General features: G+C 32.8%; 6 protein-coding genes across 6 annotated transcripts; 3 read left to right on the top strand and 3 right to left on the bottom strand.

Moving 5' to 3' along the window:
* Positions 1–768: 768 nt before the first annotated feature.
* On the top strand, positions 769–2,760 carry LOC128396288 (dolichyl-diphosphooligosaccharide--protein glycosyltransferase subunit 1-like). Its single transcript, XM_053356856.1, has one exon. The coding sequence runs from the start codon at positions 855–857 to the stop codon at positions 2,676–2,678; it is 1,824 nt and encodes a 607-aa protein (XP_053212831.1). The 5' UTR covers positions 769–854; the 3' UTR covers positions 2,679–2,760.
* On the bottom strand, positions 2,751–3,464 carry LOC128396303 (protein PBDC1-like). The gene has a single exon (XM_053356871.1). It carries the CDS (start codon positions 3,341–3,343, stop codon positions 2,873–2,875), a length of 471 nt encoding a protein of 156 aa, XP_053212846.1. The 5' UTR covers positions 3,344–3,464; the 3' UTR covers positions 2,751–2,872.
* A 135-nt stretch (positions 3,465–3,599) lies between these two features.
* Positions 3,600–5,293, top strand: LOC128396292 (tRNA (guanine(10)-N2)-methyltransferase homolog). Its single transcript, XM_053356859.1, has 3 exons — positions 3,600–3,805; positions 3,881–3,946; positions 4,024–5,293. The coding sequence occupies exons 1-3, from the start codon at positions 3,755–3,757 to the stop codon at positions 5,248–5,250; spliced, it is 1,344 nt and encodes a 447-aa protein (XP_053212834.1). The 5' UTR covers positions 3,600–3,754; the 3' UTR covers positions 5,251–5,293.
* Positions 5,294–5,386: 93 nt separating this feature from the next.
* On the top strand, positions 5,387–7,778 carry LOC128396285 (DNA ligase 1-like). Its single transcript, XM_053356852.1, has 3 exons — positions 5,387–6,918; positions 7,006–7,088; positions 7,157–7,778. Exons 1-3 carry the CDS (start codon positions 5,409–5,411, stop codon positions 7,682–7,684), a joined length of 2,121 nt encoding a protein of 706 aa, XP_053212827.1. The 5' UTR covers positions 5,387–5,408; the 3' UTR covers positions 7,685–7,778.
* Positions 7,657–8,411, bottom strand: LOC128396305 (RRP15-like protein). Its single transcript, XM_053356875.1, has one exon. The coding sequence runs from the start codon at positions 8,288–8,290 to the stop codon at positions 7,916–7,918; it is 375 nt and encodes a 124-aa protein (XP_053212850.1). The 5' UTR covers positions 8,291–8,411; the 3' UTR covers positions 7,657–7,915.
* A 441-nt stretch (positions 8,412–8,852) lies between these two features.
* LOC128396297 (transmembrane protein 53-like) lies at positions 8,853–11,104 on the bottom strand. The gene is made up of 2 exons (XM_053356865.1): positions 10,287–11,104; positions 8,853–10,218 (listed from the first exon to the last, which is right to left on the bottom strand). Exons 1-2 carry the CDS (start codon positions 10,428–10,430, stop codon positions 9,340–9,342), a joined length of 1,023 nt encoding a protein of 340 aa, XP_053212840.1. The 5' UTR covers positions 10,431–11,104; the 3' UTR covers positions 8,853–9,339.
* Between the last annotated feature and the right edge of the window lie 40 nt (positions 11,105–11,144).

Here is an 11,144-nt window from a genome sequence, read left to right as displayed (position 1 = left end):
AAAAATCGCCAATTCAATTAGACTGAACAATCGGAAATTCTGATGATCGATATGAAAAAAGAAAACAATTAACTTTTTCTCTTTGTACAATTAGTTTATTATTCTTATGATATTGACATTTATTAATCCAACAATTAAGTTAATCTGGTTAATCGGTGATTGTGATTAACATCAAGTTTAGTTGTTTCGTTTCAATTGTTATAATTAGTTGATGAGGAAATTTATTGATTTGGTATTCACAACAATTAACATTTTTTTAGCTTTTTTTGTTCCTCTTTGATTAACAATTAAATGATAGAAATTAATTTCAATCATGGAAACTTTAATTGTCTAATTGATTGTTAATCTGTTAACCTTGTGATGGATTAATTGTTACAAGTGTTTTGTTATTAAATTAATTCTCAATGAAAGAGAAAACAAATTAACAATTTACAACGAAAAACTTCAATTTCATTGTTTAACAATTTAATTCACAAAAATTCAAATCAATTGATTTACTAATCACTGAAAAAGTAAATTGTCATAAATTGATTATCCTAATTATCACTTTATTATTGATCTTCTCGCTTGAATCATAAAATTATTTTCAAGAAATTAACACCCATAAAATCAGATTCAATTAGTTAACATTTATCGAAAAAAAATTCTTTAATTTTAAAAGCAATTAAAAGTTAAATTACAAGAATATTGATTAACTGAATTAAATTTAATTCTGGTAACCGAAAAACCGATGAACCACTAGCGCCATCTGTTGGAATACCGATCAAGCCTTAGGATTTTCTTTCCAAAACCAAATTGAAGACATTAGAATTTAAATTAATTGAATTTAATTATTCTATTGTTTTTCTTTAATTATGTCAATGATTATTAGAACAATCAGCTTATTGCTGATCATCGGATTGTCCTCTTCGATCGTTAATGGCGATCATTACAGTGATGTTATCAATAGAAAAGTTGACCGGATGATAGACGTAACCAGCCAACTGGTAACCATTACGTGTCGCATTGTGATTGAAAACTCTGGTAAGACATCGGTGGATAAATATTTGGTCTCATTCGATGACAATCATTTGGCCCATTTGTCATTTATCGAAGCTTCTCTGGTTAAAAGTGATAAATCAAAGGTTAATTTGTTGGTTTCTTCATCGACTTTACCCAATGGTAAACAGGCCTGGTCATTAGATTTAAGTGAGAACAAGATTGCCCCTGGTTCTTCATTGGATGGTATTGAAGTGGAAGCTGTTTTTACCCATATTCTTGAGCCTTATCCTAATACAATCTCTCAATCAGAGAGACAATTAGTTCTCTACAATGGAAATCATTACTTCTTCAGTCCATATTTGACCAAAAGTCAAACAACTAAAGTCAAATTAGCCTCTGGATCGATTGAATCTTACACCAAATTGAAACCAAGTTCAACTGCCAATCAAAATATCAACTATGGACCTTATGAAAATATCGCAGCCTTTACTCAATCAAAACTTCAAGTTCACTATGAGAATAATTCACCTTTCCTAACCGTATCAAAATTGGATAGAAATATTCATCTGTCCATTTGGTCAGGAGTTATTTCAATTGAAGAAGTGATTGACATTCATCATGATGGTGCAAAATTAAGAGGAGCCTTTTCCCGATATGAATTTCAAAGAGAACCAACTAATGGAATCTCATCAATTAAAACCTTTAGAACAAAATTACCACCATCAGCCTATGATGTCTATTATCGAGATGAAATTGGAAACATTAGTACTTCTAATCTTCGTAATGGTCTTAAAAATGTGATCGCCGATCTAAGGCCAAGATTCCCTTTGTTTGGTGGTTGGAAAACTCATTATGTTATTGGTTATTCACTTCCATTGTCAGAATATCTTTCCAATGAGGGTGACCAATATTCACTTAGGATTCCATTTGTTGATCATATCTTTGATAACGCAGTTATCGACGAGGCCACAATTAACATCATCTTACCCGAAGGAGCTACAGACGTTAAACTGAATACACCTTATTCCGTGATTAGGGAAAAGGATCAAATTCACATGTCATTCTTGGACACAATTGGAGAGCCTAAGATTGTTTTACGAAAATCGAACCTGGTTGAAGATCATATTCAAAATGTCAAAATTACCTTTACATTTAACGCAACAATTAACACTCTCCAAAAGCCGATTCTTTTTGTCATCTCACTGATCATCATCACTATCCTGACAATTATAATCTTACGTCTTGATTTTAGTTTAACTAAAAATCCCGGTAAAGAGAGTAGTCAACGTGTTAGCAGTTTAGTTGAATCGGTTATTAATCATCATGCAAAACGGACTAATTTATATGCTAAATTTGACCAAACATCAAACAAATTTAAAACCTCGAAAGATGATTCAGCTTTTCAAACTGCTATCAAACAGATTAGCGCTGATCTTAAACAAGAATCACAATCAATAAGTGATTTGGTTTCCCGAATGAAAAGTGAAGGAGCCTCACATTCACTTTTGGATAAAATTAATGAACTCCAACGATTAGATAAAGAATTACGAGAGCAACTTCATCAACAACGATTACTTGTTGAAAAATTGGTCTCCGGAAAGGTCAACAAGTCACTTTATCTCGACACTGATCTTAACATTACCAAAAAGAAGGCAGAATTAGCCAAGAAAATGGTTGCGACTTCGGGAACTTTGTAAACATTTTTTTTTCTCTTCTTTTCCATTTCCAATATTTTGCCTGGGCTACTACAATTAAATTGATTAAAAGAATTTTTTAATACATTTAAATTGTACCTTTATTTTATAACAGAAGATGGAGAGAAAAATATAAATCAGATTTTTGTTAGAAGTTGAGGTTTGAGAAGGTTTTCAGTAAGGAGGAAGAAAGAAAATTATGATTGTTCGTTTTTTGCTTTTTTCGAGAGATAAACACTATCATTGTGACCAAGTCTATTTCGAGCAATTTCAAGGGCTAAAAATTGTATTCTTGGAACAACAACTGTATTATCCTCCGAATAATCACCGGTACAATCAAGTCTCAAAAGAGAAGCGAAATTGTAATCTTCAACTTCTCCTTTAAACTCTTCACAAAATGGTCTCCATTTAGCTTTTGATTCGTCCGATTTTAAATCTTCCGTTTTAAACTTATCACAAGGAAAATCAGGAAATGATTGACAAAATTTCTCATAAATTATATCATCTTTTTTGGTTAATTTAAGATCTTTAGGTGGAACACTTGAAATTAGATTATAATGAACAATCATTTGATCAACAGCTTTAATTGTCCAAAGATGTTCAATCTCAGGATCATTGACAAATTCATCAGCAGGTTTGGTGAACAGCGATTTGATTGATGCAGCCATTGAACCTCTCACAAAATCCAATCAATTAAATACCCAACAATTAAAGTTAAAAACAATATTAATTGTAACAATCAAAAGGAAAACTTAATTTACTTTCAGCTCGGGACTCGGAACTTGGATTCGAATCTGGATCCGAATTAAGACTCAGCATGGGACTTGAAGCGGTTCCTTTTGAATCGAGTGAATCTTTTGTTAAGAAAAATTTGTTTACTTTTAATTAAATTGCTTCTAATTGCTTCTAATTGTTATTAATTTTTTTTATTCTTTTTCACTTTAATCACAATTTGAGTTGGTCAACTCAAGACAATTCTGTTTATGTTTAGTCTTTATAAAAGATAAGCTTAAATCTAATGAAGTTTATGTTTTGAATTTGCATTTGTTTTTGTTTTGTTGATCATTTGTGAATATTAAATGAATTATTTAATTTGGTTTTGTCAAGAAAGTCCAGCTTTCAGATTAGCTGTAAGTATCGTCTAATTGTGCTGTTATTGGTGTGAATTATTGGTTAATTGTTTCTTCAATTTGTTCTACCCACAGGAGATTAAAGCTCTTTTAACTCTATTCAATTGTAATGTAAAACTTTCCGATACTCCAAAGGAAAATGTAAGTTAATTTGTTTATTATTCTATTTTTGGATGATGATAATTTAATTTGATTTGTTTCTCTTATCTTTATATTAGCCTTTCCTGATTGTTAAAAGTGATACAGTTGAAGAAGAAGAGAAATTAATCAAAGCAGCTAGTCGGGCTGTTTGTGTACGATCATTGTTTCATCTTTGGTCTCATTCATCAAACCGAGAAGATTTAATTTCTCAACTTAAACAATGTGACTTGATTAGAAAGAAAGAGTTTACTGGTGCTGATCGATCATTTAAAATTACCGTTCAAACCTATGGGAAAAAGATCACTAGTCAATTAAAGGTCGATAAGATTGAGCAACTTTCGTTTTTACCATTTGAAGGGCCGATCAACTTGACCGAACCAGATAATCATTTCTATCTGATTGAATATTTTGGACTATTATCTAATTCAGCACCGAAAGAACCTTATGATATTTTCTTTGGTCGATTCCTTACCAATGGAGATAACCGATTCTCTCATGATGTTAGCCTTAAGAAACGTAAATTCATTAGTAACACCTCGATGGTCCCCTGGTTAACGGCCGTTATGGCCAATTTGGGGTTCGTCAAAGATGGTGACATTGTTTATGATCCGTTCGTAGGTTCGGGATCCCTGTTAGTGGCCGCAGCGAAATATGGAGCCTTTACCATCGGCAGTGACATTGATTACAAATTACTTCACGGTGAACGAAAACCCTCCCGTCGATATGCAACCAAACGAGATCCCGACGAAAGTGTTTATGCCAATTTCCAACAATACGGATTAACATCTAATTATTTGGATGTTTTTGTCGCCGATGCTTCGAGATCTCCATTCAGGCCATTTGAAGTGGATGCGATTATAACTGATCCTCCTTATGGAATTAGGGAAAACTCAAGAAAAATAGGAACTGATAAATACGATGAAACTTACAAAGTACCCGAAGAATATTTAAATTGTCATTATCCATCTAAGGTTCTTTATCCGTTCGAGGATATTATGAGAGATTTGTTTCGATTGGCATTAAAAAATTTACGAATTGGAGGTCGATTAGTTTTCTGGATTCCAAGGATAACTGATTACCAAATGGAAGACAGTTTACCAAATCATCCCTCATTTCGTTTAGTTGATTGTTGTAACCAAGATATGAAATTTAACGTTTCTCGAGTTCTAGTTTCTTATGAGAAGATTTCAAATGATTCTAATTGTCAAGTTTTCATTCCTGAGATAATTAAAAATTTTAGAGAATTGTATCTCGAAGGAATGGCTGCGTTGGGTCTAAAAAATAAAGAGAAAATCAAAGAATAAAACAATCAAATTAATAATAAAAATAAGTTTTCTATTAAATTAATTTTATTTTTCTCCAAATCAATTGATCAAAATTTTAGAAATTAGAATATTTTCCCTTAGAAGAAAAGCGACACCTGGCGGAGAAAAAAAGGCGCGTAAATATCATTCTTTTCTTAATGATTAAATCTTATTGTCTAAAGATTGTCTCTTGTTGTTATCGAGTTAATTGTTTAAAATTAGAACCTTGTAATTTCTTAGTGTTAATTAGATCAACAATTTCCACCACAATGGCGTTAAAACGTAAACGTGAAGAATCGGAGACAAAGAGTAAACCAAATGCTCCTTCAACCAATGGTTCTGTTGACTATAATCCTGGTAAGAGTAATTATGATGCAATTAAAGATGCTTCTTGGAAGGATGGAGATAAAACGCCATTCATTTATTTTACACTTACATTGAAGGCGATAGAAGAAGTGTCATCACGTCTTAAAATGATCGAGATACTTGCCAATTACCTGTGGTCAGTGAAGGAGAAAAGTCCAGAGGATTTGCTTCCTTCAATCTATTTGTGTCTCAATAAATTGGGTCCTGCATATGAAGGCCTTGAACTGGGAATCGGTGAGACAATTATCATGAAAGCTTTAGCAAATGCTACCGGACGTAAGGTGGATCACATTAAAGCTGATATCAAAAAGAAAGGGGATCTTGGTTTGGTTGCTGAGGATAGTCGGACTACTCAGAGCTTATTGTTCCGACCACCAAGATTGACCGTTCAAGGAGTTTTCAAAAGTTTCCGGGAAATTGCTCTGTTTTCAGGACAAAGTTCAGGTCAAAAAAAGACCGATAAAATTCAATCGTTGATTGTCGCTTGTAGAGACTGTGAAGCTCGTTATTTAGTCCGTTCTTTAGCCGGTAAACTGCGAATTGGATTAGCAGAGCAATCGTTATTATCAGCCTTAGCCCAGAGTATTGTTTTGGGCGAAGGTAAATCAAAAAGAGGAAGTGATTCATTCAAATCGCGGGTGGACACAGTTACTCAAATTTTGAAAACAGTTTACTGTCGATGTCCAAATTATCAACAAATTATCAACGTTCTACTTGAACATGGATGGGAATCATTAGACGAAAAGTGTCAATTGATTCCTGGTGTTCCATTGAAACCAATGTTAGCTCATCCGACGAAAGGTGTTGATGAAGTTCTTCGTCGATTTAATCAAGCTAAATTTACCTGTGAATTTAAATATGACGGAGAAAGAGCTCAAATTCATTTGATGGAAAATGGTGAAATCAGAATTTTCAGTCGAAATCAAGAAGACAATACATCCAAGTATCCAGATATTATTTCGAGGATGAAAGATGTCATCAAGCCGGATGTCAAAAGTTTCATCATCGATTCGGAAGCAGTTGCATGGGATTCACATGATAAACAGATTCTCCCATTCCAAGTGTTAAGTACAAGGAAAAGGAAAGATGCTTCTGAAGATGAAATTAAAGTGCATGTTTGTATTTTCGCTTTCGATTTGTTATATTTAAATGGAAAATCTTTCGTCACCGAAAGTCTTAGTGAACGACGTAAACATCTTCGCGAAAGTTTCAAAGATATCGAAGGGAAATTCATGATGGCCGTTTCTCGAGACGTCGAAACAACCGATGAGATTCAAGAATTTTTGGATGAATCAATTAAAGGTTAATTAAATTCTAACACTAATATTATTTTCTATTCTATTCAAAATTGTAACTAATCTTTTTCAACGAATATATGATTTTCTTTAGCCAAATGTGAAGGACTAATGGTCAAGACTTTAGATGTGGATGCGACTTATGAAATAGCAAAAAGATCTCGTAGTTGGCTCAAGGTTTGTAATTCGTCAATTTGTTTGGAATTAAATTTATAATTTAATTTTTCTCTCTTTTTTTTCCTCAGATCAAAAAAGATTACCTTGAAGGTGTTGGTGATACACTTGATCTCGTAGTAATTGGAGCTTATATTGGAAAAGGTAAAAGGACCGGTAGATATGGAGGTTATTTATTAGCTTGTTATGATGATGAAAAAGAGGAATTCCAATCAATCTGTAAACTTGGAACTGGATTTAAAGATGAAGATCTTGAGAATCAATATGAAGCATTCAAAGAATTGGTTATTGAAAGACCAAAATCTTATTATAATTATGATCAGACAATCAAACCTGATGTTTGGTTTGATGCTGTTCAAGTTTGGGAAGTCAAATGTGCAGATTTATCGATATCTCCAGTTCATCGAGCAGCTTTTGGTTCTTTGGAATCTGAAAAAGGAATTTCTCTTCGATTTCCTCGTTTTATCCGAATTCGAGAGGACAAAAAATCTGAAGAAGCGACTTCGGCAATGCAAGTCGTCGATATGTACAACAATCAAGAACAAATTAAAACTCAAACCAAAGGTAACGATAGCGATGAAGAAATGGATGTTGAATGAACAATTCAGCCAATCAACTTAATGGTTTATTGTTTTTTTTTCTTTTAATAAATTGATCAACCGATCCAATCACAAGATTTTCATACATTAACAAGATTCTGGTTTCTTTTGACTCCATTTTCTTATCAACATTTTCACCTATTTGCTCCTCATCGATTTAGCATCTTCATGATTGTAACCATTGATCCATGAATAGTAAAAATAGAATAATAAATTTTTCCTACCAACAGATCAAACTGCATCATCTTCTTCATCATCTTCCACAGTTAAATCTCCCCATTTATCAAGAACCGAAGTACTTGCAACAGGCTCTTCTCTTTTCACTTTCTTTGGTTCAGGTTCGGGTTCTTCCAATGCTGTAAGCGAATTAAACAATTGAACAACACCTTTGGTAGCAATAGATTGTAACATCCTTTCATATTCTTTATCCTGAATACTTGGCTTTTTCCGTTCACTTTCATAACCCGATTTAACGATAATCTGTTTCCGCGATTTTCCTTGTGAAGGTTTTTCCTTGTTGACCAAAGCTCGACTCAAGGGCTTCTTATTTGTCTTCTCAGATCTATTGATCAAACGATTAAGAACATCTGACCAACCAGCCGACATTTTAATTAATTAAAAACTTACAACTAATAAATAATTAACAATGAAAGAGACGAAACCAAATGAAAAATAATCAATTAAATAAACTTCACCATGTGGTCCATATGATAAACCAAATGACAACAAATGAATTCGTAACCATGGCAACCATGATATTCGGCGCCATCTGGTGGGTCGATTTGTAGCGAAAATGTTGATGAAAATTAAATTTTCTAGTTAATTGAGTAGCTTTTAATTAGTAAACTGTGAATAAATTAGAAATAAACCAAGGAGAATTTGAATTAAGTTAATTACATTTTGAAGGAAGTAAAATCCTTAATGTGGTTTATATGAAAGGGAAAGGGAAGTTTGTCAGTTTTCAGAAAAAAACGTTAAATTTTGTTCATTTTAATTTATTTTCTAATTTAATTGTTACTGATTTTTGAATAAGTGAAGGGATTGAAAACAAAAATTCCTGAAAATTACAGAGATTTGATGAGATGCAATAGTAATAATGATGATTATTGTTGATTGATGTTGTTAACTTTTAGAGAGAAAAAAAGTTATTGAGAAGATATTCAACAGATAAGTCGAAATTGTTAATTATCGAATGTGATTAACTTTGTTTTTTTTTTGTTATTATATTGCTAGTTGATTAATTCGTTAACATTCATTACCACACTCGATGAATGTAACAATTATTATGAACTAATCTTAACTTATCAGTATGAATATTGAGTGACACCAGAAAATGTTGCATGAGATCACAGCATGAAGATGAAAAGTGCTGTTTGCAATCAAAAGCTTCACAATCAATTGATAATTGTAAATGTTAATCGAACCGATAATCATCAGAATTGACAAGTAACTAGAAACAAAAAAGAGATAGAGAGAGAGAGAGAGATAAAGAGATAACATAACTAGGACCTTTGGTTGAAGAAGAATAGAGAAAAGTAAATTAGATTTTCGCTCTGGGTTTTGACTTGAGAATGATTTGAGTTTGTTGATTGTTTTTTCGCTTCGCTATCCAAATATTGGTCACTTATTAATTTGTAGAATTTGAAATGGTTAATCTAAAACGGTGATGCATAAGGTAATTTACGGATAAAATCATCAATCTGCTTCTCGTACTCATCGGGATACTTTCGATAATGAGTAACATGACGAGAATGATTAAAATCTTTAACGGTTACATTAATACCAAGAGAAGACCATTCAGCGGCTAAGGATAAATTGATCTGAGCGTCGGAGATAACGTCTTGCTTTGAGAATAAAAGTAATGCTGGACATCGGAGAAACATAGAGTGAAACATGGCTGAAGATGCTTGGTAATGTTTGGTTGCAATTGGATAAGCTAACCACATATAGAAACGCATAATGAGTTGAATGAAATCGGCGAGAAAAGTTTCACCGCCAACAGAACGTGATACACCAAGTGGAGCACCGCTGACATCAACAGCACTGTCAAAGATCATTCCTCTGATTGTGTCAACCAAACGATGATAGGCACTAACGTTTGGATTATTTTCTTTTAAGGCTTTACTAAGGATAAGTAGTACTTCCCCAAATTCGTAGGCACCAACCGAAAATCCATGGATCACAATGTCCGAATATTTGGTTCCTTCATTGACCAAATAATTTACAAGATTATGGGCAGTCTTTTGGGTTCCCGAAGTGGGAAACATAAAATCAATTGGATTTGTGTAAACGGTTAGCACATCGAAACCATAATTTTTCAGATAAATATCACGATATTTGTCTAAATTTTTCTCAGCAGCACGAATCCAAGCTATTAGAACCAACAATCTACTTGAACGTTTAGGTTCAGAATCAGAGTCATTTTTGTTATTAGTATCACTAATTTTTTCCAATTGATTAGCATATTTTATGGAGACACCTTTGTTGACGAAATGAACTCCGTGTTTGTTATTACTATTATTGCCATGGTTATGCTGAAAAATAGAGAAGAAAATTGAATTAAAATCGGAATTGATTTAAACGTTTGTATATTTTGACTTACCTTTAATCTAATACTGATAAATGACGAGGTAGGTAGTTGATAATTTAAACACGATTTAATGACAAGTTTGCAAAGTGATCGATTTCCACCTGAAGACAAACATCTAAGTTGATTAACCGAGAGATTGGAGAAATTCATTATCATTAGCGAATTTTTCTTTTCTTTTCTAGAGAAAATGGAAAAGGTTGATGATTTTCGAGATTTTTAAAAAGTAAAGAATGGAATCAAACAACACTAATTGTAGAGAAAAACTGAATCCAAATTGATTTACAGATGATCAGTTTTTTATGACCAAAAAATGATGATGATGTTTAAAAGAACAAGAATGATGAAGATGACGAGAAAATGGAAGAGGAATAGTGAGAGAGCGAAAAAAAGGGAGAGAAAAAAAGTTGATTTAAATCTTCAAACCACTATGAAGATCTGACAAAACAAAGACATCGGAGGGGTTTTAATGATGAAAAGAAGGAAAAAGAAAGAGGAAGAAAGAGAAAAGAGAAACACGAGTTGAGTGAATGGTAAAGAAGAATATCAGCAAGTGAGAGAGAATAGAAGTTACAATGTAAGAGAAAAAGAAAAGAGAAAAAAAATTAACTCTTCCTCCTCTTCCCAAACAAAAACCACGGTGATGATTATTAAATGTTCACGATTCGAATCGTTGCCAATTAATCTCAATCAAGATTAAAGAGCAAACAAGTTCACTGCTAACACATAATCAACTCAAATCACTAATTAATTAATTTCCAATCACCAATTAATAAGGTGATTGTTATGTAAGCTTATCTAAGGTGAGGTCACCTGATCTCATTTCGGCTTAGCGACTATGTAAACATAGAAGAGAATTTGGTGTCGCCATCT

This window comes from Panonychus citri, unplaced genomic scaffold (genome assembly GCF_014898815.1).
Source record: "Panonychus citri isolate SS breed McGregor unplaced genomic scaffold, ASM1489881v1 Contig00143, whole genome shotgun sequence".
In the NCBI taxonomy this organism is placed as follows: Eukaryota; Metazoa; Arthropoda; class Arachnida; order Trombidiformes; family Tetranychidae; genus Panonychus; species Panonychus citri.
This window is presented reverse-complemented; position numbering and strand designations above follow the sequence as displayed.